Here is a 23,315-nt window from a genome sequence, read left to right on the forward strand (position 1 = left end):
GAAACATACCAGCCAGATATGTTATCTATTTACTGAACATAGATATGAGGCTAATCTAAAACACAGCCTTTTCCCTAAAGGGAAACTGTGGAGGACTACATTTTACTTGAGAAAATATGGAATTTTTTTCATACAAAGGAAATAACTCACCAGTTCAAAGTCTTCAAGGTGGTTTTCCAAGTCATTTTTCAAAGACGTCAAGCTTTCCTGTCTAGTTGGCTCAGAAGTGTGACATTTATGACATTTATCCATTGCATTAGTGGAAGCAGATTCTGACTGAGATTGACAACTCTGCCCAGGAGTTACAGCGGGTGGTCGAGGGGAAGGATTACTACAGAGACAAAGTAAGACTATTTTCAAACACATTGCAATGTCAATATAGTAAGTTTGTGCCACAAACAGAAAATGCTCAACAAATATTTATGTTTGCTTTTTATTGAGATCCTAAGCTACTTTTTGTCTGATTCTGGACTATGAATTTATTTCACATCTGTTCTATGCCAACATTACTGATTCTTATTCTCTGTCTACCTCTTTAAGCTGCAAAAATCAGTATGAAAAGTTAAATAGGTATACTTTTTTTGTTGTTGTTTTTTGCGGTATGTGGGCCTCTCACTGTTGTGGCCTCTCCCCTTAACGGAGCACAGGCTCTGGACGTGCAGGCTCAGCGGCCATGGCTCACGGGCCCAGTTGCTCCGCGGCATGTGGGATCTTCCCGGACCGGGGCACAAACCCGTGTCCCCTGCATTGGCAGGCGGACTCTCAAACACTGCGCCACCAGGGAAGCCCTAAATAGGTATACTTTTGACTCCTAGTTGTTAATTCAAGGCTGAAGCTAATGTTATCAGAAGCCTAATGTGTGTTTCAACATAAGAAAAAGGAAATAAGAAAAGAGTAAGTCTTATTCTTGTAGTTATTTTGGATGACACAATAGGAAAAAAACAAAAAAAAAAAACTTGAACATATACATAGTTGGACCTGAATATACCCAAAGTTGTAGCTAAACCATAAAATGTCTGAATGACTCTCATAGGTGTAGATGTAGTCTTTCCCTTTGTATTCCTCTATGCTTTCGATCATTTCTTCTGTCCCCCTCTTCAGTACTCTTTTATGTCCTACCTTTTGCAAACTCTCTACCCACTTCCTCCCTACCGCTTCCCTTTATATGTCTACTCCTTATTCTTCTATCCCATCACTATCAAAATAAGTCTCTTCTCCTTCTGGTAAATAATATGAATGATGGTGAAATACAAAAAACTTTCTTAATTACTAGTTAATATGCTCAAAAGAGCAGCAAGGCTCAGGTCAAATGGGTAGAGAGTGTGCTAACTAAAACTGTCAGACGCAATAGCTAGATATCCAATAGAGTCACCTTCTGCCTAACGATTGTGAGGTTCACAGATAGACACATTTCATTCTTAGAGAAATGGAGGTGGCTGCTCTTGTTATTAACACTAACCAGCTGCTTTGAGGGCTACACATAATATTGACAATACCTGTCCTCAAGTTCTGGTTTATTAGGTGTTTTCTGAGGATAGTAAAACATGGTACAAATGGTAGTTTCTTGACTCATGAGTGCGTCGTGTTGACTTTGTGCCTGTGACACCATGTTGCTTAGAGTCTGATGCAAAGCTGAACTCCAGCTCATGTTTGGTATCTTTGCTGGAGCTTTCACTAAGTCGTCTTCTCCACTGCCACTACTGTCACTATAACTGTCTCTCCTGGATGGGGACGTGCATGGTTTCTTGCTTTTGTCAGACATTTCATTTTCATCTGAGCTGGTGCCTTGCTCCACACATGCTGTCTGAAGAGGGTCTTTACTGTTGTTGTTTGGAGGTACTTGTGCTGGAGAGTGCAGTGGGGTCTGTAATGGACACATTTAAAGAGATCAGAGTGTGACAACTTATATTAACTTATATTTTCATTTGGTTGAAAATGAACGTGTTAAACATAAGCACTTCCTATTAAGATATTCATTTTTTTGCTAATAAAAATGTTATTTTTTTCTCTCATTAGAGAAAAAATCATATATAAAAGTAACAGCTGTTAATATTGTACAACTTGTACTTTCATTCATAATCAGAGTTACAGTATATATTAATATCATACTTTGTACCCTGCTTTCAAAATTTAGGTTTCTACCATGAGTATCTTCTGAGATCCTTAAATATGCTTTGAAAACAACTGCATAAACCATATAATAATCTTACAGATGGCTATAGCTTTAATTTATTTCAGAATTCTTTTATTGGATACAGAGTTGTTTCTAGCTTTTCACTATAAATAGAAATCTAGAACTTCTTTGTATGTAGATTTTCACCTGAGTTTCTCATTATTTCCTTGTAATTTCCTGTAACAGAAATAGAATTTTCTATATTCAGCACGTAAGATGTTTTTAAAGGCCTTGTTAAATATTTCCAGATTGCTTTCCAGAAAGATCATATCAATTTACATACTCAAGAAATTTCCACTCAGTTCTTTCTATCTGGTTCCCAAAATCAATGTAGTCTCTTAAAATGCTATTTATAATGCACCTTACAGAAATGTTACTTTCCTGTTAATGTCCTTATAATACTCCCTCCTTCTCCCGGATATAAGGGTTAAAGTTTCTGGGGCCAGACACTCCTGCCTTTCATACACAGGTATCATGTTCATTGGTAACGGAGCACTATTTTAAGTAGACAGGCCAGAGGCTGTCTTTCAATTAGATTATTATTCATCTATGTATGGATTCCCACCTATCAGTATGCAATGTATAAATAACCATCAAAATAGATTTTGGATCCTTTAGCTATTCCTTAACATAAGAAAGGAAATGGACAAACATACTGCCTATGTGATTTCTAGTATTAAAAGTTAAGGCAAAAAATCTTAAATAATTCTCATTTTCATCTAAACTAGCTCAGAATGAGGATTACATTTCCAAATTTGATTCAATGAAGAAATGGACAAAAGGTTTTTGTAGCCATTGTTTTATGTCTTTTTGTATTTATGTTTGGAAAATAAATTCCTAAAATCCTAGAATCTTAGAATTGGAAGGGAGAGAAGAGAAAGTGAACTAAATTACTTTATATTACAAACATAGATTACACTCAGAGATTATGAGACCCACACAAGATAATACTCCTAGCTAAAGAAGTAACTAGGATGAAACCCAGGAGATCAAACTATGATGAAACCACTACAACTGAATTAATCATTCAATTGATACTCTGTAAATATAGAAATTACTTTTCCTAAGTCTCACCAAAGGAGCAGGGTCGATTTCTGGTAGCACACCAGGTGGTGGTCTACAGAGAAGCAAGGATACTTCTGGAGATGTTCCCCTGAGAGTGGATATGACTTCCTGTGGGTACCATGAGTGAGAAATGAAGATACAGTTAAACCAGCATTATGAAATCATTCTGAAAAGCCAATCTAACTCATTAAAAATGCTGCACTCCACATGCTGGGGGCTCACCTGCTGAGACAGTCCTTTCAAAGAGGCTCCATTCACTTTCAAGATAACATCTCCCACATCAATTTGTCCACTTTCTGCTGCTGGCTGTCCCGGAAAAAGCTTTTTAACCCTTACTATGCTGATGTTCATTTGTTCGGGTATAAGATTATCTTCTCGAGAAAAACTGAACCCTAGGCCTGAGCTATTTTTAAACAATTTCACCTCAAATGTATTCTCTGGAGAAAAAAAAAAAAAAAAATAAAGAAAGTAAATATTCTTAACAGGCTGTGTATACATATGAACATATAAACATATATACTTTTAGATACATTTTAAAAAGCCCATTTCCACCGTATTTACAGCTTTATATGCAATTATTGTATGCTTATTCTATATTTAAATCCTATTTCACACTCTCTATTATTAAGAAAACTTAAGCTGCATGAACTAATATGCTGTTTGAACAGAAAAGTGGGTTCTGAAATAAGGGTTCTGAAAATGAAACTATGTTTTAATTCCATATGTTTTATAAAACTGTACAATGACAGAGAAAAAGAGGGAAAAAACCAAGAAAGGAGAAGAATAAGAGAAATTCAGGTATACAATGGGAAAGAGATGGTAAGAAGAGCAAAACAGATGATAGAGAAGAGTTAAGGGCAAGTGAGGTGACCTTCTAATATTTAGGTGAGGTACAATTTAATCCAGAAAATTGCAAAGCATTGTGATAAAATTCTCATCAACAAAAGAAATTAAAAGAACAATAACCCGGAAAGCATGAAAAACATATTTAGAGAAAGAGTAATGGAGGAAATAAAGAATGTAAGGCAGTGAGATTAAGTGGATACACTAATTTTATTTTCATAATCAGGGAAAATAATATAGCTTGGGCTAATATTTTCTTTTTATTTTGGAGAATAATTCAGAGTTGCTAACATTTGTATAATCAAAGAAAAATTTAAAATAAAGACAAAACAATGACCAAATACCACCACTACCATTTATAAAGTAAAGGACATTTATAACCTCAAAAGGAAGACAGATGGACTCAGAGGGCACTTCCATATTATGAACACATTCAGCCTTATGAAAAACTCACTACCACATCAGTCTTAATTTCCTTATTTTACTTCCAATTAGTGGTATGTCCAAAGGCTAGCAAAGTTTGTAAGAAAAACCAGTATCTGGGAACTGTTAGTGAATTTCTGCCCAGGCTTAGCTTCACAAGTCCATACAATTAAACAGAAATATAAAAAATGTAAGAGTCAAGGTTTCATATGGGTTTGAAGCCATTCTCAGCAATTATTTATACTTTTCCTGTACAAATTTTATTTTGAATTTGACAACTATTTAAGGCACTATTAAATGACCATAATTTGCTTTGTGCATGATTTCATTATCCAAAGCCTTTCAGACTTCAACAGCTACAAACGTGTCTTTTTTTTTAATTTAGTATAGTGCTGCATCAGATTATTATTTACACTTGACAAGAATAAATAAAGAGACCCAGGTATGAATTGTGATCCAACATGTAAAAATCACATTTTAAATAATCCAGGAATAAGTTTAATGTGAGGTGACAGTCTCCCAAGGTCTGACCTTCAGTAACAAAGCTGTAGTCTTTTATGTGAGTCATTTTCTTCATCATTTTTTCTGGGGCTTGACTTTGGGCATCTGGATCTGAGAGGGTACACTGTGGGGTTACAGGGACATGTTCTTTGGATGCTGGAGACTGTCCCTTTTCTAACAACAGATGAACCACCTGGACAAATAGAACAGTACTTCATTAACTTAGAAGAAAGTTTTATAAGAAAGTAGGTAAGTTTTCAGGACTTCGTATAGTTGATGGTATAAAATCATTTAAAGTTAACTACCTGGTCTACCAAAATACAAGTAGAGGGAGAAAAAAATAGAGGGAAAAAGCAAGGGACTGAAAATTTCAAAATCAAGGTTTTGAAAACTGTATAAAAAGATAAACTATTAGAAAGAAAAAACTTCTATTATAAAAATAATATAAACATGTTATAGAAAATTCAGGTATTAAAATAAAATCACCACTAACCTAATAATATAAAGATCTTTATAAATAATTTGGTAAACTCCCTGACTCAAAATGTATTAGACCAATGTGAATTTAGCCTCTGGGCTGAAATAACTAGAAGTGAAAATCACTAGATATTTGTACATGTTTATGAAAAATTTTTTAATGCAATCTGCCTCCTTCCTCCTGTCAGATCTCTGGTAATATAAGGGCTAAATGTGACAGAGAAAGCCAGCTTCCTAAATAAAAATCCTCAACATAATACTTGCTTCCCAGTTTGGAGGGAAAAATACAAGCATGTTTACACGAATCAGGCTGTTTCTTGACTAATAAATTTGGAGATCTCAGTGAAATTGGTATTATTCACACATTATTATGTTTTATGGTATCTAGAAAAGGTTGGTATAATGATCTATTACCTGTCCTGTATTTCTCAGTGTCTCCACAGCTTGCTTATGAGTAGCTCCTTCCAGACTAACTCCATTGACAGCTAGGACACGATCACCTACAAATTAGGCAGTAATGTTGAAAGAAGCAAATCATAAAATAAAGATTCTACATGTTCTTTAATACCTTATGGTCTCGTTTTTGTACTAATTTGCTTGAGGAGGGACTCAGACAAATTCTGGACAAAACTGTGTCACAGAGTTTCTTTAACATGTACTTAATTCCTTTCTCAATTCTATGGCTAATCATTTTTTTTTTTTGTGGTACGTGGGCCTCTCACTGTTGTGGCCTCTCCCGTTGTGGAGCACAGGCTCCGGATGCGCAGGCTCAGTGGCCATGGCTCACAGGCCTAGCCGCTCCGCGGCATGTGGGATCTTCCCGGACTGGGGCACGAACCTGTGTCCCCTGCATCGGCAGGCAGACTCTCAACCACTGCGCCACCAGGGAAGCCTTATGGCTAATCATTTTAGAACAGAATATTGTATATATTATAAAATCTGTTTAAATTAGGGAAAAAAGATAAACTGAACTACAAATGTAGAGAGACTGGAGAGAACAAACCTAGTTAGTTCTTATTAGAAATGCAGATGTCAGGGTTTTTGCAAGGGCAATATCCCTTTTGCAATCTCTGGCAATTTGCTTCTTAGAAAGTATCAATTCAAAACATGAACTAAAACACTGTCAAGATATTTTCTGATACGAGAGAATAAGCTTAAAATAAGAGTTTTTGGCCCACCTCCTAGAGTAACGAAAATAAAAACAAAAATAAATAAATGGGACCTAATTAAACTTAAAAGCTTTTGCATAGCAAAGGAAACCATAAAAAAGACCAAAAGACAACCCTCAGAATGGGAGAAAATATTTGCAAACAAAGCAACTGACAAAGGATTAAGCTCCAAAATATACAAGCAGCTCATGCAGCTCAACATCAAAAGAACAAACAACCCAATCCAAAAATGGGTGGAAGACCTAAACAGACATTTCTCCAAAGAAGACACACAGATTGCCAACAAACACATGAAAAGATGGTCAACATCACTAATTATTAGAGATATGAAAATCAAAACCACAATAAGGTATCACCTTACAATGGTCAGAATAGCCATCAACAAAAAATCTACAAGCAATAAATGCTGGAGAGGGTGTGGAGAAAAGGGAACCCTCTTGAACTGTTGGTGAGAATGTCATTGGTACAGCTGCTTTGGAGAACAGTATGGAGATTCCTTAAAAAGCAAAAATAGAACTACCATATGACCCAGCAATCCCATTAATGGGCATATACCCTGAGAAAACCATAATGCAAAAAGTCATGTACCACAATGTTCACTGCATAGCCAGGACACGGAAGCAACCTAAGTGTCCATCAACAGATGAAGGGGTAAAGAAGATGTGGCACATATATACAATGGAATATTACTCAGCTATAAAAAGAAACAAAATTGAGTTATTAGTAGTGAGGTGGATGGACCTATATATAGAATCTAAAAAAATCTAGGGGCAGGACAGGAATAAAGACACAGACGTAGAGAATGGACTTGCGGACATGGGGAGGGGGAAGGGTAAGCTGGGACGAAGTGAGAGAGCGGCATGGACACATATACACTACCAAACGTAAAACAGATAGCTAGTGGGAAGCAGCCGCATAGCACAGGGAGATCAGCTCGGTGCTTTGTGACCATCTAGAGGGGTGGGATAGGGAGAGTGGGAGGGAGACGCAAGAGGGAGGGGATATGGGGATATATGTATACGTATAGCTTATTCACTTTGTTATACAGCAAAACCTAACACACCACTGTAAAGCAATTATACTCCTATAAAGGTGTTAAAAAAAACCAACAAAAAACAAAAACTAAAATGGAACTACTATATGACCCAGCAATCCCACTACTGGGCATATACCCTGAGAAAAACATAATTCAAAAAGATACACGTACCCCAATGTTCACTGACTGCAGTACTATTTACAATAGCCAGGACATGGAAGCAAGCTAAATGTCCATCAAGAGATGAATGGATAAAGAAGATGTGATACATATATCCAATGGAGTATTACTCAGCCATAAAAAGGAACGAAACTGGGTCATTTGAAGTGATGTGGATGGACCTAGAGTCAGTCTGTCATACAGGGTGAAGTAAGTCAGACAGAGAAAAACAAATATCATATATTAACACATATATATGGAATCTAGAAAAATGGTACTGATGAACCTATTTGCAGGGCAGGAAAAGAGACGCAGATGTAGAGAACGGACTTGTGGACACAGCATGGGGAGGGGAGGGTGGGACGAATTGAGAGAGTAGCACTGACATATATACACTACCATGTGTAAAACATAGCTAGTGGGAAGCTGCTGCTACAGCTCTGTATAGCACAGGGAACTCAGCTCAATGCTCTGTGATGACCTAGAGGGGTGGGATATGGGTGGGGGTGGGGGTTGGTGGTGGGAGGGAGGCTCAAGAGGGAGGGGATATATGCATACATGTAGCTGATTCACTTTGTTCTACAGCAGAAACTAACAACACTGTAAAGCAATTATACTCCAAAAAAAATATTTTTTTTGGAATTATATCAAGGAGTTTTTTAATGCTGTAGTCTTAAAATAATTGATATGTTCTTATTTCATATTATGAATAATTTGAACATCTGTATCAACTTTCCAATTTCTTCTTTATTTGTTGAAGTGATAATCCTATATGTAATTCCCATACACACAAACAGTCTACCTTTGTGAATTCTGCCATCGGACTCTGCTGCTCCCTTGGGAATAACAGCTTTCACATAAATGCCACCATGTCTGACACTGGTATTCACACCTCCCTAAGCAGAAAAAGACAAATAAAATAGCATTTTGTAATATGAAAAATTTCCCACTCTATCTTTCAAATCTGAGACATAGAAAGCATTCAATTCATCAGCCAAAGCAGCAGCATCACATCAGCACATGCAATTATTTCAATACCCAAGACTATTTCTAGTAAGTTTTCCAAATGTTAAAGCAGTTACTTTTTTAGAAAAATTCTTTATTCAGAAAATAACAACATGCCAGATCTTGACTGTATGAGGAGTTGCTCTTCCTTTTATAAGTCTATACCATGCATTACACACAAGCAGCAAGCAAAAATCCATCCATGCAATATTAGTGTGAGAATATAACTGTCAGAAAAAACAGCATATGTAATAATATACTTCAGATCATATTTGCTAATCTGAAAGCAAATCTCATGAGTCAAGGCAAAATTTTCTTTTCATTTTAAAAGATGTTGGTATAGAAGTTTTGTTACAGTGTAGATGAGATCTAATGAGTAGATTCTCCATCTCTTGTGGATATTCAGCTTTTATTTCCCTTCACAATAGGAAGATAATAAAATTCCAAGGAATTTATGAACAAGGGGGAAAGGGTTACAGTATTATTAAAACTGAAAGAAAAGTAGGTTTGCTTTTTGATCTCTATATGTTAAGAGTGCTATTTCTACCTTACTTCTAAATGGCTTTTCATAACTAACAATATCCTTCAAATGTCATAAATGATAATGTTACACTTAGGGTACAGTGTATTCATTAATAGAATTCTAAAGTGATTTCATCAAATAGCCTATGCTCATATTTTACCTACTTTAAAAGTACTACATATATTCTTGGGAACTTCTAATATTAAGATACTAATCATATTTACATGTTAAGATGTATTATGAAGCGAAAGGCCATATAAACATTTATTAGACTTTAATTATTTTAATGTAGGTTAAAATGTATTATTCCATGCTAATGCAGAAGACGTCAAATGTATACAAAACATACTTATTTGTTAATAAGTATGTTACTTATTAACAAACAAAATATAATTTTATATTTTTCAAGTCTTGTATTCAGATTAAGCAAGTATGAGATCTATGGGGGAAAACAGCATTTGTCTAATTTCTTTTAAACCACAGGAAAAAGTGAGTAGCACACTCAAGTTTTTTAAAAGAAGTCTTAAGATATAATTCAATTTTTAATTTTGGAAATATCTGACAAGTTTCCCTTTTGAAGCAAAATAATTCAATTAATAAATTGACATACAATAGGCTGCTGGAAATGGAGAAGAGAAAACATTTGAAAACCTTGTCAAACAGTACCGTGACACTTATCCCCAAGCTGTTTTCATTTTTAGCCAGTTCAACCTCAAAGATATCTCCAGGTTTAGGAGGTGATGAAGGAAAAGTTTTAAAATTCATTTTGTTGGATGTATTCATTGAGGAGGAAGATTCCTTAATAAAGAAAAACAAACAGGATTTCTTGTTAGAGTCAAACTGAATTATTAATGGAAGATCAATATGTGTTTTTTTTTTAAATTAAGAAAAAGTAAGACATTAAGGGACAGAGTAGATTTGAAGATCATGAAGTTTGGAAGAGATCTTAGGGATCATCTAATCCAATGCCTTCATAGTTTATGGTTGAGGAAATTGAGGTCTAGAGATTAAAGGGCTTTCCTCAGGTCAAACAGATATGGCAGAGGGAAGACCAGAACCCAGTTCAAACCTGGCTTTTACATAATCCTTATCCAATGCTTTTTATACACTCAAATTTAGAAAGTATTTCCATTTCATTTAAAAAACAATACATATCAAGCAGTAGCTTTTAACTTGGGCCTTTAAGATGAGTAGGCCTCATGTTTACTTTGCTAATGTTTACAAATCCACTATAAACACAGACACAACAGCTAAGCCCAGTTTATAAGGACATAACTCTCTTACGAGGAATGTTTTTCAGTGAACAAAGGGCTTAAGGTTCTTTTCTGAACCCGCTTGTGAATATGCGTATAAATTTATATCATTTCTAAAATTTCTAGGAAATGAACAATTTTCTATTTTGTTGCTCTTATTATCATACATTCAGAACTTCAGAATAATTTAGGCTATCAATAGTAAAGTCAACTGTCCATTATATGAACTATTTAGGAACTATTTTTAAGATATTAAATTTTCTTATTAATATAAATATCAAGAGATAAACAATTTATAGAAAACAATCATAATCTGATTATTCATTCCTTTATGTAATCATGTAGCAAGTTCCCAGAATGACAGCCATTTTGGAGTTAGTATTCAAAGCTGCTAATTTCTCTGAAAGTTAGCAACAAATGCAGTAGCAGTTAGTAGCATAATATATAAACTATTTCTCCTTTCCAGAACAATGTACTCAGTTTATAGTAGATTATTCTGCTCTGTAATATATTTGCTGTTGTTTGCTTTGTTAAGTGAAAAAAACAAAGATTCAAATTAAACAATGCCTTTTTTTGTGTTTGATGATCCTGACTGCTGGAATAAGTGGCTTCATCCATGTCTGAATCTCCACGGTCAGAGTAATCTGTTGCATCATATATGCCTGCTTTTTTAGCTTTGCTTTGCTTATTGTCAGTAGAAGTCCCCTTTTTCTCAGTGGCTTTGGATATCACAGATGGGGAAGGGCTGCCGTGCTTTGATTCCTGCCAGCTTCGGTCACCTACATGGCTGACAAAGAAACCATTGACCTGGCTCTGGGACAAGCTGGCACTCTCAGTCCTGGAATCTTGAGAACTCAGGCTTCCCTCCCGCAGGCCCCCAGACAGCCCAAATGAGCTATCTGAGATGTGCCCTGGGGTGCCACGTGGCCAGCAGTGATCCTCAGAAGAATTTACAGCACTGTCTTGCACGTAGGAAGCTTTCTTCATGTAGTTTTTCATGCCAATGCCAATGTGCACAGGAGCAGAAGGCACTGAAAAGTCAAAATCCGGCAATGAGGATAACAGGTTAGTGACACATGTTTGTGCTTACATATATGCACAATGTTCCCTGGTGATTGTTGGGAGGATTTTACACAGGATAACACACATACGACACATGAACCAGGGCTTGGAACCATGACAAGGACTCAACAAAAGTAGCAGATGCTTTCTGTTTCCTTTGCTTCCTCTTTGGGTCTTTCTTTCCGCAGCTTCTATGGAAATGTGGACCCCTTTTGCCTTAACTCCTCATTTCCATTCTCCAAGACCTATTTCTAGTGAGTCTCCCCTGTGAAGACTTTCTTAATTCCCTAACTAGAGATAACTTGAATCTCCAAAAATCCTTGATCCTTATTTAATGGTTATATATTTACTTGTTTTATATTGTCTTATCAGACTGCATTTTTTGGACTCCAAGTAATTATCAAGGAAGGCAACTCCGAATTCCTTACATACATAGTTCTTTCAAAAAGCCACTTACGAAAGCTTTCCTAAGACACAATCCACAGGTGACATGCGTAAAAGAATTACAGATGCAAGTTTATTAGAAATGAAGTCTTACATGGCAAGCAAATAAGGAAAACTTAAATAATATACAAAGAATTCCTAAAAGTCAGTAAGAAGTATAAAGTGTTAAGCAGTGAGACAGAATCTGCCCCTGGACTCTGAGCCTTTCTCACTGCTCACTGCACATGCTGTGTGTGCTGCTTTCTAACACTGCCCCACCACTTGATCCTCGTGACAACTCTGTGCAAGACAGACAAGGCAGGGCCAGGTCACTGTATCCGCTTTAAAGAAAGAAAAACAACCATAGCTCAAGAGGACTTATCACACAGCTAATAAGTGGCTCAGGTATGGCTTGAACTCAAGTCATCTGGTCTTTGTCAAGTGCCTTTTTTGTCACAACATGCTAATGGCAGGGATTATGAGACAAAATGATACGGTCTTGCTTCTACATTTCTGGTGTGTTGGTATCCTTTTATAATCAGGTTCACGACAGGACTTCATAGGTAACTGTTATATAACTATATTAATTAGGCAATTATTAAGAATTTTATTTCTGATTTGGCCTAAGAAGTGATGGAACACACCGAGTACTCAGAATTTAATTAAGTGATATTGATTTTGCACAACAAATCCATTTTTATGCATGTATTACTAAAGAAGAATAAGACAGAAAATCTTAGAAGTGATGAATGAAAAAGTTATACTGATGCATAAAATTAAAGCAATCAGAACTACACATATTACATTTCCAGAAAGGAAATAAGTTTAAATCTAATTTATTGCTCCACGTATTGAAATTTTTGTGGAAAGTGAAACAGAACACACAGCTAAGAGCCATTCACAACATTACCTTTGGATATCTTTTCTTTTGGCTGAGAGATAACAAGTGTCACGTCTTCAGGTGCATTTTGCAAAATTTCAATTGCAGCATGGTGGCTGACCCCCTCCAGACTCACACTATTCACAGATATCAAACGGTCTCCTGTAAAAATAGACGATCCAATATTTTCTATATCAAAGAGAAATTCATGCTAAATCTTAGAAATGCTACCTGCCCCTCATTAGTTTTGTTTTGCCCAAGTTCTACTTTTGCCATCTGTGCAAATTCATGCCTGTCAGTTAAGTACTTAGGAAATTACCTAAAAATAAATACCTGGCTTTAAGCATCCATCCAAGTCAGCTGGTCCTCCAGGGGTAATTGAACTAATAAATATACCTAGATCCAGTCTTCCCATCTTTTCTCCACCAATAATTTGAAATCCTGTGAAACAGCACATTTTAAAAAGATCTTCATGGGGAGGGGCAAGACAGGGGTAGGGAATTAAGAGGTACAAACTACTATGTATAAAATAAATAAGCTACAAGAATATATTATATAGCACAGGAATATAGCCAATATTTTATAATAACTATAAATGGAGTGTAACCTTTAAAAATTGTGAATCACTATGTTGTACACCTGAAACTTATATGATATTATAAATCAATTATATCTCAATAAAAAATAAGTAGAAATAAAAATAAAAGGATCTTCATGATACTGGTGCTTTCAAGGACTAATGATTAGCCTGCGTGACACATAGAAGTGTAGTCTCATATCAAATATAATTTAATAGGTAACACATGTGAGATGGGACTTAAATTTGGTGGAAATATTGCTTGTAAGCATTTCATCTTTGACATTTCCTGACTGGGCAGGTTGGATAAAGGGGATGCAGGTAGGCAGAAGTGGGCTGGGGCCTCAATGCCAATGCTATGCAACTGACTTTTTCTCTTTGAATTTCACAGACCTTTAAGAATCTCAGTGACTTACCTAAGCCATACTTTGTATCTTTTTTCAGGTTAACCAGGGTGATCTCCCTTTCTGGTGAAGATACTATGCTCCATCTTTTGTGCAGCACATCTATTGGAAATGCACAATTTTAAGATAAAATAAACATAACATGCTTGGGCATTAGACTGCTTGTTCTAATTTAAATAAAGCTCACTAACAGATTGCTCGGTCACTTTAAAATCATATTTTAAATAATATGCCATTATCTTATATGTTGATAGTGAGTTATAGTTTACCAAATGATTATGTTATCACATTTATTCCTTATAAATGGTTCCCTGTGAAATATGTATTGATATATTTCAGTTACAAATGCATAAATAGATCTCAAGAGGTTAAATGATTTGAGCAGGTTTACTCAGCTAGTACAGGCAAGAGGTGAACCTTAAACTTAGGCTGTCAGACTTCATGTCTTTCTGTTATATGACAGTTGACTTCCTGAATTTGATAATGCTCAATATGTTAAGAATTTCCCACTAATAAGTGGTTGGCATTTCTACTTATAATGTGTAAAACATTCGTGTAAGTTCTAGGGTAAAAGAGCAACACGAAGAAACAGGATTTATTCTTTTAAATCCCATTAATAATGACTTGGCTGGCACATTCTCAAAGGACTTCTGTTTCTTATTTTATTTGTGGAACAATCTCATGAGGTAAGCAAAGAGATTTCTAATCATTGTTTTGCAGATGAGGAATAATAGTTCATGACTTGCTCAACATTATCAGCTAGTATCACTGGCCAGCAAAATGCCTTTAGTACTTGATAAATGCTAGCTAAATACATCGAGTGAATGTTGGCATCAGAACTAAAATTTACTTTTTCTTATTTCTACTTGGGGTTTTTTTTAAAGTAAGCTGATCATATACAAATATCTCCTAAATTAAACCAATAAATATACCACTTAATTGTCATCTTAATAAAATTACTTCATTTACTTAAAAATCAGAGCATGTGAAAACACACACATACACACCCTTCTTGCTATGGGCTGAAATGTGTTGCTCCTCCCTTTCCTCCAAATAAATATGTTGAAACCCTAACTCCTAGTACCTCAGAAGTTAACCATATTTGGAGATAGGTTTTTAAAAAGATAAGTTAAAATGAGGTCTTTAGGGTGGCCTAATCCAATATGACTGATATCCTTATAAGAAGAGGGAATTTGGATACAGACGTGTGTGTGCACAGAGGGAAGACCATGTGAAGAAAGAGGAATAACTCCACCGACAAAGCCAAGGAGAGAGGTCTCAGAAGAAATCAATGCTGCTGACACCTTGATCTCAGACTTCTAGCCTCCAGAACTGTGAGAACATACATTTATGTTGTTTAAGGCACCCAATCTGTGGGATCTTGTTATGGCAGCTCTAGCAAATTAATACACTTCTTAACATCAACTGTAATTTAATAGTTTACACTGGTCTGTGTGTGAGGTGGTGGTAAATGAGTTCAACACACTCAGAAAGATATTTGTTTAAACTAAATCTGAAAATTCACCTCTACATAGTTCTTAAGCATATTGAAGCTTTTTGAAAACTAGAGATTATCTGCCAACATATGACTACCCATGGATTTAAAATTGTATTAATATGTTATAAATAGTAACTTTGTTACGCAACATATCTTAATGTTTAAATGATGAAAATGTGATACTTCATATTCTAGAAATAAACTCCATTAATTTCAGAAAACAATAACAACCATTTGCTCTCTGGAGTCAATTAACCTTGTCCCTTAAACACCAAGTACTAGTGCAAGTTTGCTAGCTCCCTGTAGTATACACGTCCCTATTCTGTTGTTTCTTTTTGACCAAAACTTAGTTATAAACTTAGTTATAATCAATAAGAGTGGTAGTAGTTCAGTATTTCTAATTAATTAATGAGATTCCAAAAAAAGAGATCACTGGACAATGGTGTGAAGAGCCTTATATATTTGGTTTATACAAACAAGCATAAAGTTCATGAATCAATTATTGCCTAACTTAATATTATCTAGGTATCCAAGATACTTTTAGCCTAAAATAGACAATTAGGCCTAATTTTCAGCTAGAACCAAATAAAAAATACAATAGAATGAACCCATAAAATAAAACAAATAAGGGATGAGGTCGTGTTAGGTATTAAATGTAAACTTTTATCACCATTCTGAAGACAGAGTCCATTTGCTTTACACAGAGTGTTTCTGCCTTCAATTACAAAAGTGATCAATATTCTGAATGTTCCTAAGGAGTATCTGTGACAAGTCAAAGGTATTGATTCAAAGAATAAAAATGCCATTTCTTTATTTTCATTTCCAACATATGTACAAACAAGATTGGTTATTTATATTACTTATTTGGCTAATAAATGTACATGTGTGGGTGTGTGTATGGATATTAAAACATTTCCCAGGTAAACAATATTGGAATATGTGTATAGACCCACACACACACAAAATGTGCAATGTTTTTATGTTATTTATTTCCCTAACTAGAAGTAATAGATTAAGCTCTCTGTTTTCAAGGACTCATCAGTGAGATATGAATATTAATTCATTCAATTATACTTTCACCTTTCAGATGTTTGCTGAATAGTTTTCCTGTGAAAGTCCCACATTAGGCAATTGGGGAAAATAAAAAGAGATAATATGAAAGCTGCTAGCATAATAAATGTAAGCGCAATCAGATCAGGCTAGAAGAACAAAGATTTAGTCTGACTGATAAATAGAATGTTAAGACTTCAGAGAAACAGTTGTATTATGAAGGCATGAGTCAGAGCTGTAAGAGAGGTGAGGTTTCTTCTTGCCAGAAATAAAGACTTCAAGGACATGAGGTAGAGTTTTAATAAGTGGATTACAGAGATGGTTATACACAACAAGTAAGGCATTAACAAAAGCTGAGATGGAAAAAAGGCAGAAAAGTTTCTGCAAAAACGTCACAGATCAGCTTGGCTGGAGTACAAGGTTTGAGTCCGGTGGAGCTGAATTATTATTTTGGAAAGGGAAGCTTTGCTAACCTACTCTTTTTAATAGGGAACCCTCCCTTCTGCCACCATGATATAAAGTGACATTAATGTGGGGATAAAGGAAGAAAGGATGTTGGTGTAGACCTACATGTTACTAGACACTACTGTGCACATGTTGAGTTTCTATCTATCTGGTATTATATTCACACAGATATTCAAAATACTTTCTCATTGGCTAAAAATAAAAAAAAAGAGAAGGAAGTATCTGAGGATATATGGTACATAAGAGCCCAACTAAATTTAAACTTATAGAATTCAATGAGGATAAGTAGAATTTATGAATCATTGAAAGTGATGAGCTAGATATTTCAAGTACCAAGACATTTCTGAGTTATTTTAATTACTGTATGGAAACAAGCATTAATATTCAAGGAATACATATTTTTACATCTTTAAAAGAATTTTCTTTTCCCATTAATATACTTTATGACCACAGCAAATTCTGCAGATATTTTAACGTGTAAAAGAGGCTCAAATAGAAATTTCCATTTCTTTAATTAATACATGCTGGTGTCATTCCCAATAATGTTTACCTGGGAAATATCTTAAGAATAATCAACAAATGTGTAATTTAGAAATTAAATGTACACCCTCTCTGCATTTGAGATTGTTGTTCCAATGTTGCCTTTCTCATCTCTCACAAGGTTCATGTGGATATATTCAGTCCCCAACTAGAATAACTGTGGATACTAATGATAGATACATCTACGAGTAAACTATTTGAATTTCCCAGTAAAAGCATGTTTCTGATAAGGGCAAAGTCATATAATCAATTTAAGTGTGTCAACAATCTTTTTGCAAGAAAAATTCATTTTCTTGGCTATAGATCTAGACCCTTGTCAACTATCAGGCAGCTCCATGTCTAAGAGGAACTGGACTGTGTAAGTAGAGGAGGCTCTGGATAAATTCATCGCTCACTCTAGGGAAAAAGATCCAATTCAAACTCGGGGATGATGGGTCAGTAACACCACATTGGTATAAAAACAAAGAGAGGTATTTTCCATTGTTATATTACTTAATACACTAACTGTTCCGGTGGTAGGTAAGAAGGATCATAATGGAAATTTTGGTGTTTTATTTCTGTGCTAGCATGAATTAGCTGAGTGAATGTGAGCCATATAACATTTCTGGGACTCATTTAACTCATTCATAGAATGGAAAGGTTTCGTTTAGATAAACTTTTTAGTTCCTTTCAGTTCTCAATTTATTTGACTCTATCTTTTGTTTCTGGTTAATTCTCATATCTGTTGAATCCTTTGTGAGCACTTTGGACTTTTATTTTTTATTATAATTTTCAACTTTGTATGTATTCTAATTAAACTTTAGGTGAAAAAAAAAAAAACCCCTAGCATTTAAAGTTACATTGGTCCTTGACATCTGACTAAAAACTAATCTGTACAACATTTTATTACTAGGAATTAAGAATGTTCATAAAGACAATAATCAGTTCTAATACTGGGGAAAAAGTTTACTTAATTGTCCTTACAAGTTACTGTGCACCAGAATAAGCTTTTTCACATGAGTTTTTTTTGCTTTTTGCATTTTGTTTTTGTTAAGAGTTTGGTGTTTGACCCCATTTTGTGGTTTGAACAGGAAGGAAGGTGACAAATTCAGCTAAAAGTTACTTTTCAATTGTACAGTAATCCTGAATTATAATAAAACAAGAAAAACTGCAAACCAATTTTACACAAGACTTGCATAAGTTCTACACATTTTTTAAATGTTTTTACTTTTTGACTCTCTTAATAAGGAATATTAGAGGGGTTGATCACGATGGTGGAATAAGAAGACATGGAACTCACCCCCACCCCAATGAATACATCAAAATAAGTCTACGTATGGAACAATTCTCACTAGAAACTGGCAGAAAGACTCCTGTACAACCAAGGCTGTAAGAAAGACTCACATGTAGTCAGGTAGGAAGGAAACAAAAATGATCAGGTCAGGACCTGTGCCCCTGGAAGAGGACTCAGAGGTAAAGGGAAAATACATGGGCAGAGACCAGCTTTGGGGAGTAAGTGGTTAGAGGCGCAGACTGGGCGCTCTAGTCCTGGGGTCCTGCAAAGTGGACATGAGCCCCCTTGGATGGTTGGAGGACTTTAATACCCCACTGACATCAATGGACAGATCATCCAGACAGGAAATCAATAAGCCAACTGTAGTCTTACATGATACAACAGGCCAGTTGGATTTAACAGATATCTACAGGAAATTCCATCCCCAAACAGCAAAATACATATGCTTTTCAAGTACACATGGAACATTCTCCAGGATAAAGTCTCAACAAAACAAGTGCCAACAAATTTAAGATGACAGAAATTATGTCAAGCATTTAGACCTACCAAAATGGTATGAAACCAGAAATCAATTACAGAAAGAAAAATGGGAAAAGAACAAACATGTGGAGACTAAACAACATGCTACTGAAAAAACCAATGGGTCAATGAAGAAATCAAAGAGGAAATCAGAAAATACTTTAAGACAAATGAAAACGGAAACACAATTCTCCAAAATTATGAGATGTAGCAAAAGCAGTTCTAAGAAGGAAGTTTATAGTCATACAGGCCTTCCTCAAGAACAAGAAAAATATCAAATAAGCAACCTAACCCAAAGTCAGCTGAAGGAAGGAAATAACAAAGATCAGAGAGGAAATTAAAAAAAAAATAGAGACCGAAAAAACAATAGAAAAGATCAATGAAACCAAGAGCTAGTTTTCTGAAAGATAAAATTGATAAACCTTTAGCCAACATCAGGACCTTCAAGATGGTGGTGGAGTAAGACGTGGAGATCACCTTCCTCCCCACAAATACATCAAAAATACATCAACATGTGGAACAACTCCTACAGAACGCCCACTGAATGCTGGCAGAAGACCTGAGACTGCCCAAAAGGCAAGAAACTCCCCACATACCTGGGTAGGGCAAAAGAAAAAAGAAAAAACAGAGACAAAAGAATAGGGATGGGACCTGCACCCTGCGAGGGAGCTGTGAAGGAGGAAAAGTTTCCACACACTAGGAAGCCCCTTCACTGGTGGAGATGGGGGTGGGAAGCTTCGGAGCCACAGAGGAGAGCGCAGCAACAGGGGTGCAGAGGGCAAAGCGGAGAGATTCCCACACAGAAGATCGGTACCGACCAGCACTCACCAGCCTGAGAGGCTTGTCTGCTCACCCGCCAGAGCAGGTGGCGGCTGGGAGCTGAGACTCAGGCGTCAGAGGTCAGATCCCAGGGAGAGGACTGGGGTTGGCTGTGTGAACACAGCCTGAAGGGGGCTAGTGTGCCACAGCTAGCCGGAAAGGAGTCTGGGAAAAGGCTGGAGCTGCCAAAGAGGCAAGAGACCATTGTTTCAGGGTGCGCGACTGGAGGGGATTCCTTCCCTGTCTGCCCACAGAAGGCAGAGCACCGCCTAAACAAGCTCCAGAGATGGGCATGGGCCATGGCTATCAGCTCAGATCCCAGAGACAGGCATGAAACACTAACGCTGCTGCTGCAGCCACCAAGAATCCTGTGTGCAAGCACAGGTCGCTATCCACACAGCCCTGGGAGCATGTGCAACATGCCACGGCCAGGGTCCTGTGATCCAGGGACAAGCTGGCTGGGAGAACACACAGTGCACCTCAGGCTGCTGCAATGTCATGTTGGCTTCTGCTGCAGCAGGCTCGGCCAGCATTCCAATTATAACTACCATACCCCTCCCTCCCCTGGGCCAGAGCTCCCTAACCAGCCGCTGCTTTAACCCTGTCCTGTCTGGGTGGGAACAGATGCCTGAGGGCAACCTACATGCAGAGGTAGGCCCAAAACCAAAGGTGAACCCCAGGAGCTGTGCGAACAAAGAGAAAGGGAAATTTCTCCGTGCAGCCTCAGCAGCAGCGGATTAAATCCTCACAATCAACTTGATGTACCCTGCATCTGTGGAATACCTGCATAAACAATGAATTATCCCAAAATTGAGACAGTGGACTTCGGGAGCAACTGTAGACTTGGGGTTTGCTGTCTGCAACTGATTTGTTTCTGATTTTTAGGTTTATCTTACAATAGTTTTTAGCGCTTGTTATCATTGGTGGATTTGTATATTGGTTTGGTTGCTCTCTTCTTTTTTTAACATTATTATTTTCTATTTTAAAAATTTTTTAAAATTTATTATTATTTTTTTCTTTCTTTTATTCTCCCTTTTCTTCTGAGCTGTGTGGCTGACTGGGTCTTGGTGTTCTGGCGTGGTTCAGGCCTGAGCCTCTGAGGTGGGAGATCTGACTTCAGGACACTCGACCACCAAAGACCTCCCAGCCCCACATGATATCAATTGGCGAGAGCTCTCCCAGAGATCTCCGTTGCAACAGTAAGACACAGCTCCACTCAATGGCTAGCAAGCTCCAGTGCTGAATGCCCCATGCCAATCAACTAGCAAGACGGGAACACAACCCCACCCATTAGCAGAGAGGCTGCCTAAAACCATACTAGGTTCACAGACACCCCAAACACACCACCGGACGTAGCCCTGCCCACCAGAAAGAAAAGATCCAGCCCCACCCACCAGAACACAGACACCACTACCCTCCACAAGGAAGCCTACACAAGCCACTGAACCAACCTCACCCACTGGGGGCAGACACCAAAAAAAAAAGGGAACTATGAACATGCAGCCTGTGAAAAGGAGACCCCAAACACAGTAATTTAAACAAAATGAGAAGACAGAGAAATATGCAGCAGATGAAAGAGCAAGGTAAAAACCCACCAGACCAAACAAATGAAGAGGAAATGGGCAGTCTACCTGAAAAACAATTCAGAGTAATGACAGTAAAGATGATCCAAAATCTTGGAAATAGAATAGAGAAACTACAAGAAATGTTTAACAAGGACCTAGAAGAACTAAAGAGCAAACAAACAATGATGAACAATACAATAAATGAAATGAAAAATTCTCTAGAAGGAATCAATAGCAGAATAACCAAGGCAGAAGAACAGATAAGTGACCTAGAAGATAAAATAGTGGAAATAACTACTGCAGAGCAAAATAAAGAAAAAAGAATGAAAACAATAAAGGACAGTCTCAGAGACCTCTGGGACAACATTAAACACATCAACATTCGAATTACAGGGGTCCTAGAGAAGAAGAGAAAAAGAAAGGGTGTGAGAAAATATTTGAAGGGATTATAGTTGAAAACTTCCCTAACATGGGAAAGGACATAGTCAATCAAGTCCAGGAAGCACGGAGAGTCCCATTCAGGATAAATCCAAGGAGAAACACACCAAGATACATATTAATCAAAGTATCAAAAATTAAATACAAAGAAAAAATATTAAAAGCAGCAAGGGAAAAGCAACAAATAACATACAAGGGAATCCTCATAAGGTTAACAGTTGATCTTTCACCAGAAACTGAAAGCCAGAAGGGAGTGGCAGGACATACTTAAAGTGATGAACGGGAAAACCCTACAACCAAGATTACTCTACCCAGCAAGGACCTCATTCAGATTCAACAGAGAAATTAAAACCTTTACAGACAAGCAAAAACTAAGAGAATTCAGCACCACTAAACCAGCTTTACAACAAATGCTAAAGGAACTTCTCTAGGCAGGAAACAAAAAAGAAAAGGAGCTACAAAAACAAACCCAAAACAATTAAGAAAATGGTAATAGGAACATACATGTTGATAATTACCTTAAATGTAAATGGATTAAATGCTCCAACCAAAAGACACAGGCTCACTGAATGGATACAAAAAAAAGACCTGTATATATGCTGTCTACAAGAGACACACTTCAGACAGAGGGACACATACAGACAGAAAGTGAGGGGATAGAAAAAGATTTTCCATGCAAATGGAAATCAAAAGAAAGCTGGAGTAGCAATCCTCATATCAGACAAAACATACTTTAAAATAAAGACTATTACAAGAGACAAAGAAGGACACTACATAATGATTAAGGAATCAATCCAAGAAGAAGATATAACGATTGTAAATATTTATGCACCCAACATAGGAGCACCTCAAAACATAAGGCAAATATTAACAGCCATAAGAGGGGAAATTGACAGTAATACAATAAGAGTAGGGGACTTTTATACCCCACTTTCACCAATGGACAGATCATCCAAAATGAAAATAAAAAAGGAAACCCAAGCTTTAAATGACACATTAAACAAGATGGAATTAATTGATATTTATAGGACATTCCATCCAAAAACAACACAATACACTTTCTTCTCAAGTGCTCATGGAACATTCTCCAGGATAGACCATATCTTGGGTCACAAATTAAGCCTTGGTAAATTTAAGAAAATTGAAATTGCATCATGTATCTTTTCCAACCACAA

The 23,315-nt window shown here is 36.5% G+C and overlaps 1 protein-coding gene across 1 annotated transcript in view; it reads right to left on the bottom strand.

Moving 5' to 3' along the window:
- Positions 1 to 23,315, bottom strand: part of PTPN13 (protein tyrosine phosphatase non-receptor type 13) — a 236,035-nt gene that overhangs the window by 43,385 nt on the left and 169,335 nt on the right. Inside the window, exons 21-32 of the mRNA XM_060012209.1 lie at positions 13,986 to 14,075; positions 13,326 to 13,433; positions 13,023 to 13,154; positions 11,195 to 11,658; positions 10,041 to 10,172; positions 8,649 to 8,742; positions 5,897 to 5,982; positions 5,036 to 5,198; positions 3,461 to 3,675; positions 3,248 to 3,346; positions 1,497 to 1,864; positions 151 to 331 (exon numbers count right to left, since the gene is read on the bottom strand). Coding sequence (XP_059868192.1) covers positions 151 to 331; positions 1,497 to 1,864; positions 3,248 to 3,346; positions 3,461 to 3,675; positions 5,036 to 5,198; positions 5,897 to 5,982; positions 8,649 to 8,742; positions 10,041 to 10,172; positions 11,195 to 11,658; positions 13,023 to 13,154; positions 13,326 to 13,433; positions 13,986 to 14,075 — 2,132 coding nt within the window. The remainder of the gene's footprint in view (positions 1 to 150; positions 332 to 1,496; positions 1,865 to 3,247; positions 3,347 to 3,460; positions 3,676 to 5,035; positions 5,199 to 5,896; positions 5,983 to 8,648; positions 8,743 to 10,040; positions 10,173 to 11,194; positions 11,659 to 13,022; positions 13,155 to 13,325; positions 13,434 to 13,985; positions 14,076 to 23,315) is intronic.

This window comes from Delphinus delphis, chromosome 5 (genome assembly GCF_949987515.2).
Source record: "Delphinus delphis chromosome 5, mDelDel1.2, whole genome shotgun sequence".
Taxonomy (NCBI): domain Eukaryota; kingdom Metazoa; phylum Chordata; class Mammalia; order Artiodactyla; family Delphinidae; genus Delphinus; species Delphinus delphis.